Here is a 17,315-nt window from a genome sequence, read left to right on the forward strand (position 1 = left end):
TCCTACATAATTTTATTTATTTTTTGGTCGTTAAGGTAGTTGACGTAGCTGGTTCCAACTAAAAATGGCAACGGATCAGATTCGGGTCGGATGTGGCTAAATAATCCGAATCCAATCCGTTTAGTAAATGGACCGTGGACTCGGATCCGAATCCAAGTATGCATCCGATCGGACTCATAATTTTCGGATCCGAATCCGGTCCGTTTATATGATCTCCGAAATAATCATTTTTTTTTTTTTTGGTTTTTTTTTTTTTTTGTAATGTTATATACCTATAATTGCTTGTATTGTCATACCAAATAAAGTTTAAACATAATATATTTAAATTATAAACTAAGTTACATAACAAAATTTTGCATAAACAAGCAAATAATTGTTTCAAGTTAAAAAGCTTATGCTCATACTACCGGATTCGGACTCGGATCGGACTCTGTCGGACTTTGTGTAAGGTCCAAGTCCGATCCGCCTCCTATTCGGATTCGGATTCGGACTAATTTTAAGGGGATTCGAATCAGATTTTTTTTTCTTCAAATTGAACTCGGATTAAATTGTCATCCCTAGTCCCAACTCTACACAGGTCGGGGTTTGATCCAATGACCTTGAGGTCAAACCTTAAACCACTAGGTGAAGCTTGAAAATTTTAATTTAGTTTCTATCGCGTAGTCCAATTAGTCAATATTGGACTACGTAGCATTCTATTGGCAGTTTGAAAAGAGAATTATCTATAGGTGAAACCTTAAAAATTTTGGTTCCAGTAGCCTTGTTCAACAACTTTGTTTAACTGCTACATGCTAGCCTTAGATGATTTAGCAAAATTTTCAGTTCTATATTTTTATGATTCCCCTAAAGTTTGATTTATATGTTTAATGGCAATCAATATGATCTTATATTCGAGTTAATGTCTTTTACAGTCCGATGTTTGTCATGCTTACCAAGTGCTGAAGAAAGGAGGTTTAAAGGATGAAAATATCATCGTGTTCATGTACGACGATATTGCTTATGACATAGAGAATCCAAGACAAGGGATAGTCATCAATAGCCCTTATGGACATGATGTTTATGCAGGAGTTCCAAAGGTTTGATATGAAGTTCATCAAACTTAAAGATAATTTCCTGTTGAATGTTCTGTCAAAAATGTGCATTTCATCTAATAAAATGTGCTTAATGTTGCAGGATTATACAGGGGAAGACGTGACTGTGAACAACTTTTTAGCAGCTATACTTGGTAACAAAACAGCCATTACTGGTGGTAGTGGAAAGGTGGTTGATAGTGGACCTAATGATCACATCTTCATCTTTTACACGGACCATGGTGGTCCTGGGGTGCTCGGTTAGTGTTAACCCACTTTTTTATTGCTTTCTTCTTAATCATAATTTCTATTAATGTTTGTGTTCTTTGTATGCACGCTCTAATGGACTCGTGTATGAAACTCTTATGCGATAACTCAATTTAAGATTGCCCTGTAAGGAGGCTGAAATCCAAGTTTTCTTGGATTGTTTTTCTGATCCCCTGATACTTATAATATTTCATGCATTGTAATAATAACAAGTATTAATGAAGTGAAGAAATCCCAATGAAAATCCTAAACTTTTAACTGTCTTTTTTTATGCAGGTAAGGACATTTGAGAAGCATTGCGGATCACTATCTCAGTATGGAATGAAGCACATGCGTTCCATTGCAAACATCTGCAATGCCGGGATCACAGCTGATCAGATGGCTGAGGCTTCAGCACAGGCTTGTCCAAACTTTCCTTCTGGTCCTTGGAGCTCTGTGCACAGGGGATTTAGTGCCTGATGATATGATGCTGTGTAGTACTTGGTAAATATTTTTGTAAAATTGGTGCTTAATTCTATGTTACGCGATTTATGCTTTCTTCTAAGGCCCTGCAGCTAATCCTTGTAAATATAGCTCCCTATAAGTAAGATGCATATTAAATAGCCCATGTAACAAATTTTATGATGCATATATTTAACTAATACAAGAGTATTGTAGTAAATTCCTTGGATGCCTTCTACCACCTGTTTTTTTTTTTTTTTCCTTTCTTCGGGGGTGAATAGGTAAGTCACCACCAACAGACGATGCAGCAAATACACGATTCATTACATTCATACTATCTTAAGTTTTAGGGGCAGAATTAGGATTAAACCTGTGAGGACAATTAGCAGCTTTATCGCCTTGGTGACATGGATACCAACATAACCACAAGTATTGTTACTTCCTGCTATCACAATCACAATTGTGATGCAGAGTAAACAGAGTAAATTCAACTGAATCATGTTGAGTCACAGGAAATTGCATAACAGCCAAAGAATCAGCAATCACTTTACTTTCATGCAAATAAGCATCCATATAAATTTTCATAATATGAGTGAGCCTACTTTTTAATTCCATAGAATGAGCCATACTTAGCTTGCTTGCATGAAAAAAACTCTTTAAGTTGATCTACTCCAAACATTAGCAGAGGAACATAAGTCATGAACATCATTACAAACTTTGCGAGGTAAGGTGGCATACAACCAAGTGTCCAAGAGCGAACACATTGATCCATCCTTAAATACTCTTAAAATTGAGGAGTTCTTTGGAGTAGTTTTCAGGGTGATGATACTACTATGATAGGCCGACAATGAAGGAAGACGCAATGGACGAAACTAGGAGACTTGTGGAAGCAAACAACAAGTATAAGACCAGAGACGATGATTATAAGATAACTTCAAAAATAACAACTAATAATTGTCTAAGGCAACGCCTCGAGTCATTTCATACATATAATTTGAATTAAATGTTATCTAATTTGAAGAAAGCACAATGGCATTAAAGTGGTGCACCGTATTGGACAATGGCTATTGTAAGTATTATTATTAGACCGCCTTAATTCAGTGTCATTATTCTTATAAAAATAAACTAAATCTTTATTTTTTATCTTTAAAAAAATACGGCAATTTTCTTTTTGTTTCTTTAATTGCTTTAAAACGTCAATTTAGGGGTATTCTGAGTATTTCCATCATTAAAATTGGGGATTCGTTGATCATTTCACCTAGGTGACATGTTCATACGCCCACTTTGACGACGAATCGGTTGAACACGTAAGAAGACGGAGTTAACGCAATTCCTTCCATTCACTCACTAAACCTTCTTCATTCTCTCTCATCAAAGCTTCGTTCCTACCTTCATTCATCAATGGCAGCTGCATAGAAACACCACCTCCACCTTTCTCTCTCCGCCAGTCTCCACCCACCGTTTACCAGGCCAACACCGTGTTCTTGGTCACCCTTACCCTTTGGGGTTAACCAAGTCCTTAATTTCACCTTTTATTACTTGGGTTTTTGTTTAATTCGGCAACGGAGCTGCCAGAGGTGGTGGTGTCGATGGACAGTTTAACCAAGGAAGATTGTGGTGTTGGTGGACATGATAAATTGAAGTAGTGTCGGTGGTAGCTTCAATGGAGGAAATAAGTAGCGTTTACAAATCGCTTACCTACGTGTCTATATGCACTACTGAGTCTTCACGATCTAACTTCAAATTCTGAGTTGGCGAAATAGATTGACAACCTAAAACAATAACAAAGATTAACTGGGTGTCCCTCTAAAAATGTCATATATTTAGTGAGTGAATGTAAAATTATCGTACATATCACCAAAATGAAAAACAAACACTATCGTACGTATCACCATTAATGAGATTGAATGATAGTCTATCTAGAATGAACTGCATATAATCCATATAATGAGCCAACTTAGTTGTGAACATTTATGTTTCTGTTAATTAATTGGAAAATGCTATACATAGACTTTAGGGCTACATATAAGCATTAAAAATACACTTGAAAACTGTTTAAATTTAGAAAGTCATGACAAATTCACATTAATTACACTGATCTACGCGTGTTTTTGTCATGAATTTCTAATTTTATACAATTTTCAAGAGTAGCATTACCCTAATTAATTTAAGAAAATTTTGCAAAAAACCACCTTTTATAAGCATTTTTTTTTACAAGAAATCACCTTATAAATTTTTTTTGCAATGACACACCTTAATCAAATTTTTTTTTGCAAATCAATACCTTTATGTCAGAAAATGAGGTTTGACCTCATTTTCCGGCGTTGACTACCCCAATCCACCTAAGAAACCACCTCTCTCCCCAGCCCCACCTAAGAAACCACCTCTCTCCCCAGCCCCACCTAAGAAACCACCTCCCTCCTACGCCCCACCCACAAAACCACCATTTCATGGCGTTGACCACCATAAACACACCCCCTTTTACGGCGTTGACCACCCTAAACACACCCCTTTAACGACGTTGACCACCCTAAACCTTCCTCTATAGCCCTAGCCACCCTTCTCCCCTCCACTGTCAGTTTTGTGGGTACAAATGGCGTAGTCAACGCCAAAAAATAGGGTTTGACTCTATTTTCCGGCATAAAGGTATGGTTTTGCAAAAAAAACTTTTGATTAAGGTGTGTCTTTGCAAAAAAAAAAAATTATAAGGTGGTTTCTTGCAAAAAAAATGCTTATAAAAGGTGGTTTTTTTGTAAAATTTCCTTAATTTAATAGGCTATTTTTTTGTTTTGCATAGTTCCAACGACTATTCTCTTAGGACTTGTTTGGTTCACCTTATTTTCACTTATCTAAACTTATCTGATCTAGTCTGGTCTGGTTTGATTTAAATATCAGATTTGACCAAACTTTGACCTTAATTATACGATAATCTATATGGAAAAACTATATCAAGTGGGGTTTTGTTAGATTTGTAATAATGTGTATTTTATTAATATGTGATTTTTAGAATTTTTTTCATTATGAAATTAAAGATATTTAGCGATAAAAACCTGCACATAAACGAAGATAAAGAAATTACTATGTTTTTAATTATAACACCACTTGACATATTTTTAAAAAGAAAATATATGTCTTTATTCACATTGTAAATACCTAATATACTTTTACTTTTAACACTTGATTCTTTAATTTATTCTTAGGTCCTATTCACTTCACCTTAAAAAAATATTAAGTAAAAATAATTTTAGTTCGGTAAAATTAAGTAAATATATAGAAGAAATATAATAGAAAATCAGTAAAAATAATCTCTGTTCAGCAAAAATAATTTCACTTTAGTAAAATTAATTTTAATTCAATAAAAATAAGGTGAGATGAACAAAGCCTTATACTACGTATTACATGGTCAATTTTGTACTTTTATCTCTCTCTCTCTCTCTCTCTCTCTCTCTCTCTCTCTCTCTCTCTCTCTCTCTCTCTCTCTCTCTCTCTCTCTCTCTCTCTCTCTCCGATAAAAAAGAGAGGAAGTATACTATAGTATACTATTGCTATAGCCTGTATAGGTTATCAATTGACACTGGATTTTGTATGATAATTTTATTTTATTTGTCTTTTTAGATACAATTTCTATTTCAATTACTTGAGCTGTCTTTGATAACAACAGATGAAAAGGATTTCAATTTCAATTAATGGACCATAAATTGTCACTTGTACTGTTGCACATATACGAGTATAAGAAAAGTATGGCCAAGAGGAATTAGTTAGTTAGAAACCAAGTATAGCTTAGTCTAGTGGTAAGGTTTGCATCTCACAAGCTTGAGGTATTGTGGGATCAAACCCCACTAAAGGCATTTTAGGTGAGAATTCCCTTACACCCCCCCCCCCCACCCACCCTCCCTCAAAGTGTCTACCCCCTAATCTGGCCGGAAGAATCTGTAAGAGTTGAGGTTCCGATTCAATAGAACCCTTCTCCTACCAACAGAAAGATAAAGGAGGAATTAGTTACAAATAAATGTCGTCTCAATTTATGTTTCGTTAAATTAGTATAGTTTAGAGATTGGGTCCATGCAACTATTATGAAATGGATATAGTATACTCCATATAATAATAGCATTAAACACCAATTATCTGTAAGTAGTTGGCTAGTATGGCTACCCAAAAAGGAAAAAGCCACACCATCCTGGCATCCTTAATCCTTTATTCCTTTTTATGTATTCTACAAGTTTAAAATTTAGGTAATTTTGACTTTTATCACTTTTTTTTTTTTTTTTTTTTTTTGGTTTCGAGAGTCACAAGGGCGGGTGATGTAGAATTGGTCCCAGGATCCCCCTGAATCGGGAGAAAAGCTCTAACCACCTGAGCTCACTCTCAACTGATCTGAACTAAAAACAAGTCCAAAAGAACAGGACCATAGGGTTCCAGCAGTGCAATTTAATTGCTGCCAAGCCAAATGGTTAAAACTTACCCCGCACCTTAAACATTCCAAAGCCAAGCAATCGATTACTTTTATCGCCTTCAAAGAACTACTTAATTGAATTTACCACCTCCAAAAAAAAAGGATTTACTTTACCACCACATTAAAAAAAAACGATTTACCACCTAATTCTAGCTCCAGTGATGGAAACTGACTGTGGGGCCCACCTGAGTAACTATGGCATGAATGAATGAACAAAAGGGTTTCTTTTTCAATGGCTAGTTTGATGAAATTATTATCTTCTTTTGTAAAAATATTTATGTTCTTGGTAAAGCCATGTTTTTTGTAAAAAATAAACATGTGCTTTTGTCAAATACAAATATGTTCTTTTTCAAACACTGGTATATTCTTTTCGTCTTTTTATTTTTACCAAGTGCACAGATCAATCACTACTTAAATTTTTTTACATTGACAAGCGTGATAAATAATATAGATCAAGTAACAAAGATCGGATGAAGTTATTACTACTCATAATTAATATACTGAAAATAAAAATAAATTGGAAGGTTGTTGATTGTGACCAGCTACCCACAATCTCTAACGTGTAAGCTGTTAGTGCGGAATTTTCATGACGCGTCTTGGAGTTCATATGTCAACTAGCAGCACGAGTCAAAGGCAGTAACTGACGTCTCTATAATTCAGGAGTCCGTTTGACTAGGAATGCATATCCGATTGGTTTTATCATTTAAAAAAAAGATCTGTTGTTCAAGTCAGGAGGAAAAGGTCAATTAACTGACTTCCTAGAATCACGGAAGATAATCATTGAGCTTCAACGGATAACGACGGATCTGAGAAGGTTAATTGCTTATAAATAGATACTCTTGTAACCTGAGAAAGGCAGTTCAATACTTAGCAATCTCTAAGCCATAAAAATACATTGTAATGTTCGACCACTCATAGTACAATCGGTGGATTTCTCCCACCCGCAGTTTTTCCCTTTATACTGGGTTTTCTGCGTCAACAAAATATCGATGTGTTCAATCTTTGTTCTTTATATTTGATTATTATTAGCTTAATCTGTCTAGCCGTCGACGTCCCAGCCTAACGTCGTCCCGTGACGATTTTTGGCATTAACAATTTGGCGCCCACCGTGGGGCCGACGACTAGATCTCATTCGTAAAACCTCAAAAAACACTTCCCTTTCAACAAAAGATCCTTTCTGCCAACATGGTTTCTTCAGGAGATGTGACGTTGGAACAGTTAATGCAAGAAGTCCGTAGGACTCAGGAAGACCTTGCAAGGCAAAAAGCTGAGAACGAGCGTCTGGCGTCTGAAAGCCAAAAGACCGTAGATTCTCTGCGGAAGGAGTTAGAGTCCGTCAAAAGCAAGGCCCTGAAAAAGCGCCGCAGCACTCACGATATTTCATCCATGATGAACCTAGACTCAGAGGATGATAGCGACAACAAGGATGACGACGAAGGAGGAGGAGAGGACGGCAACGCCTTCAACGACGGAGACGAAGTCGACCCAACGGCCCAGAAGCTGAAGCATATTGAAGTCCAGAACGCTAAGCTGTTGCGCTTGTTGAAGAAGCTGCCAGGAGCGCCAGTCCCAACCGTGACGGAAGAGCCAGATGGTTATGTCGCGTCGCCGTTCGTGGACGAGATCTTTATGGCAGACATCCCTCGAAGACTCAATATCCCTCCGCCGGCAAAGCTCTATGACGGAAGCACTGGTCCATTAGAGCACGTCAACCATTACAAGCAGCGGATGTGGCAATATTCCATCCCGCGCGATATGCTCGAGCCTGTCCTCTGCAAATCTTTTGGAGCAACTCTTACTGGCCCTGCTTTAGAATGGATGTGCGATCTGAAAATAGGGTCTATTACTAATTTTCAAACTTTGTGCAACAGGTTTTATTCGAAATTCAACAATATTTGCAAAGTGGAGAAGCAAACCAGTGACCTATACCGCGTCGTACAGCGCAATGGAGAAACAATTAAATCCTACTTCGGACGCTTCAACAAAGAAATGATCGGGATCAAGAATTATGACGTCCGTACAGCCATTGAAGCCTTCAAGAGGGGATTATTCCCTGACTCGGAGCTTTATAAAGAGTTGACCAAATATCCATGCATATCATTCGAAGAGGTCAGAACAAGGGCTTTAGCTCAGATGCGGTTAGAAGATGATCTTGCAGCCAGGAAAGGCGTCAACAGCCTCAATAGCCTCAACCCATCCAGCAGCGACATAGTCGACAGACGACCTTCTAACCCCGAGAAAATTTGGCATCGCAGGCCCTATGACAGGCCTAATCAGGTAAATAACGTCGATAATGTTACTGATGCTAACCCTATGCCATTAAATGCAGATGAAAGGTCTGACGTCGAGTCGTATCCCGACGTGGAAGAGTATGGCTTCTGTGTCGACATTGGGGGAGTGGTAAATTCCCTTCATTCATTAGGGCCCGCAGCCAGATGGCCCAGGAAGAGTGACAAGCCTGACGAAGAAAAGGACAAGTCTAAGTGGTGTGATTACCATAGCGATCATGGTCACAAGACCGAAGAATGCAATGGCTTAAGACGCGAGGTGGCGTACCTGTTGAAGAAAGGTTACCTGAAAGAGCTGCTAGGCAAGGGAAAATCAATTAAAAAGGACGCGACCGACAAGCAACCCCCGAAGGGGCCGACTGTGACCAAGGTAATTCACGTCATCTCTGGTGGATCAGATATATGTAGACTAACGTATTCTGCAACCAAAAAAGCGGCCATGAGAGACGCGTCAGAAGATTCCATTCCCGAAGACGTCAGGGCAAACCAGGACAAAGCCTTGGAAGCCATGACAATCTCCTTCGACGACTGCGACCTCGGAGACTGCCGCGAAGAGCATCATGATGGGCTGGTCATTTCTGTAAGTATAGGCAACTGCTTGCTCAAGAGGGTCCTGGTAGATGGAGGAAGCTCAACGAATTTCCTCTTCAAAGATACGCTCGAAGACATGGGCATAGATGCAAGAGACGTGGTCAGAAGATCCGCGGTACTGGTAGGTTTCAGTGGTGAGGCACTTAATACTAGTGGTGAAATTGTTTTTCCTACTTTTGCAGGAGGAATCAACCTTCAAACCAAATTCAACGTCGTGGATTGCCCGTCGACATACAGCGCCATCATAAGACGCCCTTGGATTCACAAAATGAAAGCTGTCCCATCAACCTATCATCAGAGTTTAAAATTCCCTACGAAATGGGGAGTCCAAGAGATCAAAGGAGAGCCCAAAGAAGCCAGAATTTGCTACAGCTCTACATTAAAGCCAAGCAAGGGGACAGCGTAGCAATAACAACATGGACCAGCGTCGGACGAACCAGATGATCAATCCATCGACGAAATAGCGCTGGATCCTAGCAAACCTGAGCAAACCGTCAGAATCGGAGCTTCCTTAGACTCAGGTATGAGAGAAGACCTCATTTCGTTTCTTAAAGCTAATGCAGATTGTTTTTCTTGGACGCACGAAGATATGACAGGTATAAGTCCCGACGTCATTACGCACAAATTGAACGTCGACCCAAGCCATCGTCCAGTAAAACAGAAGCGCATGAAGTTTGCACCAGAGAGAAACCGGATTATCAACGAGGAGGTGCAGAAGTTAATCGAAACAGGGAAAATCAGGGAAGTAAAGTACCGTGACAGGTTAGCAAACGTCGTCGTAGTGAGCAAGAAAAACGGCAAGTGGAGGGTGTGCATCGACTTCACCGATCTCAATAAAGCGTGTCCCAAAGACCCATTCCCTTTGCCTCACATCGACGCAATGGTCGACGCCACGGCAGGACATGAGTTGCTTACGTTCATGGACGCCTACTCTGGATATAACCAAATACTGATGCATCCGGAAGATCAGGAAAAATCGGCGTTCATGACGGATAAAGGTATATATTGTTATAAGTTATGCCCTTTGGACTAAAAAATGCAGGTGCAACATACCAAAGACTAGTGAACAAGATGTTCAAGGACCAGCTAGGAGACACAATGGAAGTATACATCGACGACATGCTGGTCAAATCTAAAAAGGCGCCAGACCACATCTCCCACCTTAAACAATCTTTCGACGTCCTGCGTCAATACGGTATGAAACTCAACCCTACTAAATGTTCCTTTGGAGTATCTGCAGGAAAATTTTTAGGGTACATTGTGACGCAATGAGGAATCGAAGCAATCCCTGACCAAATTAAAGCAATAATAAACATTCAATCTCCGAGGAACGTCAAGGAAACACAAAAATTAACAGGACGCGTCGCCGCGCTGAGCCGCTTCATTTCCAAATCTTCAGACAAATGCCACTTGTTTTATGACGTCCTCAGAAAAAATAAGGGGTTCGAATGGACTGAGCAACATGAAAAGGCTTTGCAAGACTTAATATCTTACATGATGACTCCTCCGTTGCTGTCGAAGCCAAAGTTGAACGAAACGCTGGAATTGTACCTAGCCGTTAGTGTCGTCCTCGCAAGAGAAGATCAAGGGCAGCAACTGCCCATTTATTACATAAGTAAGTCTCTGCTCGACGCAGAGACCGGGTATTCTTCCGTTGAGAAACTCATACTTGCTTTATATACAACCGTCAAAAAATTACGTCATTATTTTGAAGCTCACCCAGTGGTGGTGAGGACTAACTTTCCCATTAAGTCTGTGTTGCATAGGCCGGAATTAACAGGTAGACTCGGCAAATGGAGCATATACCTCAGCACATACAACATCACCTACCGACCCAGAACCGGTATCAAATCCCAGGCACTTGCCGATTTTGTGGCAGCCTTCAGCCCAGAACTCGAGACGTCAGCATGCAAAGAATTGGATGAAATCAACAACGTCATAAAGCAAGCTATTTGGACTATGTTCTGCGATGGATCGTCTAACCAGAGAGGAGCAGGATTAGGAGTCGTGCTAAAGTCGCCACAAGGGGAGTTAATAGTGCAATCCATCAGCTGCGACTTCAAGGCAACGAATAACGAAGCAGATTACGAAGCCTTAATAACGGGGAAGAAGATAGAACAAGACTTACAAGATATAGGGCTCAACGTCTTCAGCGATTCGTTACTAATCGCCAGTCAATTAAACGGAGAATTCGCCGCAAAAGATTCCAAGATGATAGCATACCTCGAAAAAGCAAAAACCCTAGCAAAGACATTCAATCCATTCACTATCAAGCAAATCCCTAGAGACAAAAATACCCAGGCTAACGCCTTAGCTAACCTAGGGTCGGCCCTCAGAAAATCACCCTTCTCCAGTATACCCCTCGTCCACCTAACGGCACCATCAATTGACGCCGCATCAACACCAGACATCATGGAGATAACAACCGAAGACAATTGGACGATGCCTATCCTAAAATATTTAAGAGACGACGCCCTCCCTGACGATCCCCTGGAAGCAAGGAAAATAAGGTACAAAGCGTCCCGATACACCATTTTACATAACGTATTGTTCAAAATGTCTTCCACGGGTCTCCTCCAAAGATGTTTAGTAGGCGATGAACAATGGGAAGCGCTACAAGAGCACCACGACGGTGATTGCGGAAGCCACGCTGGAGCTAGAGGATTAGCAACCAAGCTGCTCAGGATGGGCTATTTTTGGCAAACCTTGAGAAAAGACGCAGAAAAATACATTGCAAAATGCGACAGCTGTCAGCGTCACACATGAGTGTCACATCAACCCCCGGAAGGATTGCACCCCACGCTGTGTCCTTGACCGTTCATGAAATGGGGAATGGACATCGTGGGCAAGCTACCTCAAGCTCCAGGGCAAAAAGTCTTCATGTTAGCCATGACGGATTATTTTTCAAAATGGATCGAGGTCGACTCATTCACTCAGGTACGCAACAAAGAAGTTATATCTTTTATATGGCGCAACATTATATGCAGGTTTGGCATCCCATCCGAAATCGTGTGCGACAATGGATCCCAATTCATTAGTGACAAGACAAGAAGATTTTGCGAAAGATGGAATATCAAGCTATGCACGTCCACCCCCAGATATCCGCAAGCTAATGGACAGGCGGAATCAAGCAACAAAACCATCATTGCATCACTAAAGAAAAGGCTAAAAGAAGCTAAAGGAAAGTGGGCAGAAGAGTTGCCCTCCATCTTATGGGCAAATAGGACAACCCCAAGGACGTCAACAGGGCAAACGCCTTTCTCCTTGGTATATGGGTGCGAGTCAGTACTCCCGTCAGAAGTCCGCATTCCAACAGCAAGGTATGGCCTCATGACGACAGAGCAAAATGATGAAGAGATAGTCACCAACTTGGACTCTAGTGAAGAGCTACGTGAAGCAACGTTCATAAGAATGGCAGCCCAGCAACAGGTAGTATCAAGATGCTTCAATAAAAAAGTCAAGGCGAAATTTTTCAGAATCGGCGACTGGGTGTTAAGGAGAGTCTTCCAGAACACCAAAAATCCCGCAGACGGTAAGCTCGGCCCAACATGGGAAGATCCCTACCAGATCGTCGACATCGCAGGTAAGGGAGCGTATAGACTCGTGTCTAAAGAAGGTAAGATCGTTCCACGCAGTTGGAATGCTACATATTTAAAATATTATTAATTTTAATTCAGTGTTACCGTTAAAATTTCAATTCCTTTTTAGTTCTTGAATAAAAACCACTATATTTTCTTTTATTTCGAGTACTGACTTTAGCATCGGAGGGCCGTTGGCAAAAACGCCAACGACCAAGTCTAACGTATGTTTTGCAGTATACTTCAAGATGGACGCTAGAGCACATAAAATGTTCAACGCTGAACGCATATGAGTCCAGAAGCATCGGCGTCGTCATCAAACATTGGAGGCAAACATGGGCAATAACGCCAGTGGCTTTGACGCCAGATTCGGCCTTAGACGCCAGTGGCCTTGATGCCAGATTCTTAAACAGCCTTGACGCTAGATTCGGCCTAGACGCCAGTGGCCTTGACGCCAGATTCTTAAACGGCCTTGACGCCAGATTCGGCCTTAGACGCCAGATTCGGCCTTGAACGGCTTTAACGCCAGATTCGGCCTTAGACGCCAGTGGCCTTGACGCCAGATATGTAAATGGTTTTATTACCATCAAATCCTTAGCAAATATTGCTGTAATCATTTAAAACATTCTCCTATGTAATTCTTTTCTTTGCACCATTTCTTGCAACTCCTACTAAGATGTAATCACATCTGGTTCGCGATAATATTATAAAAGCAAAAGCGTAAGTATTTTCTGGAATGCATGTCAATGAAATATTGCAGGAAGCGAAACAAAAGCAAATTGTTCAAAGTACAAAACGCCCAAAACACAAAGTACCAAAAGTTTACTAGTTCAAAAATAAACAAGTCAAGCATAAAATCAGAAGAAAGAGACATCAACAGTCAAGCGTCACAAGCAGCTTCCTTAACGCCCTGATCTGGCCCAGTGGTGCAAATTGGAGCTTCAGCCAAGACGTTAGACGTATCCACAAAGGTCGGCATAGACTCAGCTGTAGACTTTGAATCCTCATCATCTTTCTCTGTCTCCGACGCAAGATCAGCCTCAGTACCTAGTTGCGCGAGGAAGACGTCCACCTCTTTCTGAGCATCTTCCTTCGACAGACGACCAGCCAGGAAACGTCTCAGCACCTTGGCATGACCGGTCAGCTGGTCAAAACACTTGGAGTCCTTGGCATCCTCCTGGACTTCAATTAGCTCTTTTTCCAAGTCAGTTGCGCTCTTAGTCAGGTCAGCTACTTTCTGATTTAATTCCTTGACGTCATCTTTTAATTTGGCGACCTCCTAATTCTTCTCTCCCAAAAATTTCTGCGCAGCCTCCAGCGAGCGTTTAGCTTTGGCTAGTTCCTCATTGTTGGCATGAGTCTCCCCCCTGGCACTGGTAAGCGCTGCTTTAATAGTACGCATCTTTTTTTCGTTAGAAATAAAATGGCCTCTGATGGCCAGCATATCCTGAAAAGACTGCAAAAAAATATGACGTCAGAAGTCATACGTCAAGAAATGATCAGATGAAAGGGAACGGATTTCTTACGTTCAATTGTAGGTTTATGGCCTCACTCACTATCTCCGGAGCAGAAAACTGACTTAAACGCTTCGCAGAACCAGGGAAGAACACTTCTCTGTGGTAGGCCACAGCGACGCAGCATTAGGTTCCCCAAACAAGAAGCAAGCAGGAACCTTGACCTCATATTCTTCCTCCTTAACTTGTATCTTTGGCGTCAACTTCTTTCTCTTTTTCATAGCCCTTTCCAACATCTCCGTATGGGGAATGGAAAGAGCCTTGCTCTTAGAAGAATGGGCGGCGTCTGAAGAAAGCCGAAAAGGAATTAGAAGAGGGTATGCGAGTTCCTTCAAAGAAGTTTCACGGGATGCGACGTTACCTGAAACCATGGTTGTAATCTCGTCGAGAAATCTCACGTCTTCCTCTGAATCTGAGCCGGATCGCTCTGAAGTGTCAGCGCCAGTACTAGGAAACGTCCTGTCCTTCAAAGGGAACCTCAGAAAGGCTCTTACTTTGCCGTCACTCTTATCCCCCGCAACAATGGCGTTCACGTCAATCACTGCAAAACGACACATATAAGAAAAGGTGTCAACAACAAACATTAATGAACGACGGGGACAAAACAAAATGCACCTCCGCCGCGCCATCCAGTCCTCATCCATTGGGCGCCCTCCCCAAGAGTTTCCTTGTCAACGAATACATAGCGTGTCTTCCATCCACGATCATTGGTATTCACATTCCCAACCAAAGGAGAACGACCACGTCGCACATGGAGGGTACACCTGTTAGAAGCCTTGACGTGGATCTTGTACACATGAGCTAAATCGGAAAGATTGAACGGATCTTCCCAACTTTCAGTAACTTTCGCAATTACTTGCGCAACTCTCCAGACTAGAGGCATCACTTGCCCTGGGCTCAGATCAAGCACTTCCATGAAGGAGCGGGTCAAAGCATTAAATTGGAAATTAAACCCCAGCTTAAAGGGATATTCATAAAAGACGACGTGATTTCAGGACAGTCTTTAGGACGCTAGTCATTGGAAGGGACTATCATCAGAGCACTCTCGGGGAAGCCCGCCATGGAAGAGAAGGACGGAAGTTCCCCTTCTGTAATTGTACTTGCAGGGTTCTCGTTCGTCGCCATGATATCAACAGGTAAATCAATAGATTTCTCCAAAATTCTAAGTGAAAACCTAGATCTAGAGCTACCCCCTTCATTTCGAAGCAAAAATATTGAAAAAATTAAAAGATAAAGTCAAAGAAATTACCTGAACGCGAAAGGAAAGATCGCACTGGAATTATTCAAGGAGCTCAACCGGAATCCTTTGATTTAGAGTATTTGAAAATTTTTGAAAAAGTTTGGAAGCGAGTTGGAAAAATTAACTTCTCAATTAAATCAGCATTTATAATGAGTAGTTAGCAGTTATCTCATCAAAGGAAGTGGGAAAACGTGAAAAGACATGGAAGTTGAAAAATCTGGACAAGCTAGAGTAACGGTCAGATTATTCAGGGTTAGTGCGCTGTGTTGGCATTGTAAGATTGTTCCTTCGAATCTCGAGGAATCCAAAGCAACAATCCGGGGTTAATTGTTAGTGCGGAATTTTCATGACGCGTCTTGGAGTTCATATGTCAACTAGTAGCACGAGTCAAAGGCAGTAACTGACGTCTCTATAATTCAGGAGTTTGTTTGACTAGGAATGCATATCCGATTGGTTTTATCATTTAAAAAAAAAAGATCTGTTGTTCAAGTCAGGAGGAAAAGGTCAATTAACTGACTTCCTAGAATCACGGAAGATAATCATTGAGCTTCAACGGATAACGACGGATCTGAGAAGGTTAATTGCTTATAAATAGATACTCTTGTAACCTGAGAAAGGCAGTTCAATACTTAGCAATCTCTAAGCCATAAAACTACATTGTAACGTTCGATCACTCATAGTACAATCGGTGGATTTCTTCCACCCGCAGTTTTTCCCTCTATATTGGGTTTTCTGCGTCAACAAAATATCGATGTGTTCAATCTTTGTTCTTTATATTTGATATTATTATTCGCTTAATCTGTCTAGCCGTCTTCGTCCCGTGACGATTTTTGGCATTAACATACGCAAAGTCGCAAACGGCAGATTCCATTAGCCAAATTAAAATTGAAAAGTTGCCATATTGCACTATTCTCAATTAGTTCTAGTGTGGCGGAGTGGTTATGAATTTCATTAGATAATGATATATTGTCGGTTGGATCCTCCTAGTTTGATCAATCATGTATCTACTCTAAAAGAGTTGATTAAAAGCATAAATTTGGATAACTAGGTTGGATTCGGTTAAATTGGTTTGGGGTGGGTACATGTCAAGTTTGAGTTTTATTAATTTGTCAAATGATCGTACTCATATAAGTTAAAATACATTATGAATTAAGTTATGTATATTTGGTAAGATTAGATAAGGTCAGGTTTGATTTTGACACGTCTACAGCTCTACTATCAATATGACAGTTGACGAGATTGTAAATAGAGTACAATTGATTTATTTTTTTCTGGTACAAATGTCTCAATTTAGTAGTTACTTGTATGACTTATACCTTGACAGAATAAGTTATTCTTTTTATTGACAACTTTTAAAGTAATTTTTTTTTTATAATAAGTCGTTCGACCTTTGTTTACGAATGTGCACATGTGTATTTTGAGTTGAAATCCAAGCTTAAACAAGCTAAAATCGAGCTTGTTTTAATAAACAAGATTTAAGTTATATTTTTAAAAATTTATGTCTTTGACTTTATATCTATTCATTTAATTTTATTTAAGATTATGTCTATATACTCGGTATGATGAAATACTTTTGGCTTTTACGAACAAGTAAAAGTAAAAGATATGAGTATACATAGTACAAATAAATTAGTAGTTTTGAAATGTTATTGATTTATTCAACCTTTAACTAGATTATAATGGATATGAACAATCTTATAGACAAACCTAAACGAGATGAACATGAATATTATCAAGTCCATCATAACATTGTTAGAGCTTTTTGCTTGTTTATTTAACAAACTTAACATTTTTATTCAAGATTGTTTATTAACTTGACAAACAAGTTTTGACAATGAATAAATTGTGAATGTTCGGCTCATTTATAATAGAG

At 39.9% G+C, this 17,315-nt stretch overlaps 4 protein-coding genes across 5 annotated transcripts; 3 read left to right on the forward strand and 1 right to left on the reverse strand.

Annotated features, from left to right (window-relative positions):
- The first annotated feature begins 616 nt into the window (after positions 1-616).
- Positions 617-1,998, forward strand: LOC110705497 (vacuolar-processing enzyme-like). The gene is made up of 3 exons (XM_021883379.1): positions 617-1,076; positions 1,174-1,330; positions 1,614-1,998. Exons 1-3 carry the CDS (start codon positions 981-983, stop codon positions 1,625-1,627), a joined length of 267 nt encoding a protein of 88 aa, XP_021739071.1. The 5' UTR covers positions 617-980; the 3' UTR covers positions 1,628-1,998.
- Positions 1,999-7,416: 5,418 nt separating this feature from the next.
- Positions 7,417-9,516, forward strand: LOC110705835. The gene has a single exon (XM_021883767.1). It carries the CDS (start codon positions 7,417-7,419, stop codon positions 9,514-9,516), a length of 2,100 nt encoding a protein of 699 aa, XP_021739459.1.
- A 1,091-nt stretch (positions 9,517-10,607) lies between these two features.
- LOC110705836 lies at positions 10,608-11,876 on the forward strand. The gene has a single exon (XM_021883768.1). The coding sequence runs from the start codon at positions 10,608-10,610 to the stop codon at positions 11,874-11,876; it is 1,269 nt and encodes a 422-aa protein (XP_021739460.1).
- Positions 11,877-13,500: 1,624 nt separating this feature from the next.
- Positions 13,501-16,174, reverse strand: LOC110705495. Of its 2 annotated transcripts, none has more exons than XR_002508089.1 (4): positions 15,452-16,164; positions 14,564-14,743; positions 14,215-14,488; positions 13,501-14,144 (listed from the first exon to the last, which is right to left on the reverse strand). XR_002508089.1 is itself a non-coding variant. In XM_021883378.1 (4 exons), exons 1-3 carry the CDS (start codon positions 15,116-15,118, stop codon positions 14,268-14,270), a joined length of 702 nt encoding a protein of 233 aa, XP_021739070.1. In that variant the 5' UTR covers positions 15,119-16,174; the 3' UTR covers positions 13,501-14,144; positions 14,215-14,267. The 2 variants fall into 2 exon arrangements, 1 of the variants encoding a protein (XP_021739070.1); XM_021883378.1 differs by having other exon boundaries at positions 14,818-16,174.
- Between the last annotated feature and the right edge of the window lie 1,141 nt (positions 16,175-17,315).

This window comes from Chenopodium quinoa, unplaced genomic scaffold, assembly GCF_001683475.1.
Source record: "Chenopodium quinoa cultivar QQ74 unplaced genomic scaffold, ASM168347v1, whole genome shotgun sequence".
Classification (NCBI taxonomy): Eukaryota; Viridiplantae; Streptophyta; class Magnoliopsida; order Caryophyllales; family Amaranthaceae; genus Chenopodium; species Chenopodium quinoa.

Excerpts from the sequence above, each read along its gene's own strand:
- LOC110705497 (XM_021883379.1), top strand. The coding sequence starts at position 981 with ATGTACGACGATATTGCTTATGACATAGAGAATCCAAGACAAGGGATA. Across the intron at positions 1,077-1,173 it reads TTTATGCAGGAGTTCCAAAG|GATTATACAGGGGAAGACGT; the intron begins GTTTGATATGAA and ends TTAATGTTGCAG.
- LOC110705495 (XM_021883378.1), bottom strand. The coding sequence starts at position 15,118 with ATGGAAGTGCTTGATCTGAGCCCAGGGCAAGTGATGCCTCTAGTCTGG. Across the intron at positions 14,744-14,817 it reads GACTGGATGGCGCGGCGGAG|TGATTGACGTGAACGCCATT; the intron begins GTGCATTTTGTT and ends GTCGTTTTGCAG. Across the intron at positions 14,489-14,563 it reads GATTACAACCATGGTTTCAG|ACGCCGCCCATTCTTCTAAG; the intron begins GTAACGTCGCAT and ends GGCTTTCTTCAG.
- LOC110705835 (XM_021883767.1), top strand. The coding sequence starts at position 7,417 with ATGGTTTCTTCAGGAGATGTGACGTTGGAACAGTTAATGCAAGAAGTC.
- LOC110705836 (XM_021883768.1), top strand. The coding sequence starts at position 10,608 with ATGACTCCTCCGTTGCTGTCGAAGCCAAAGTTGAACGAAACGCTGGAA.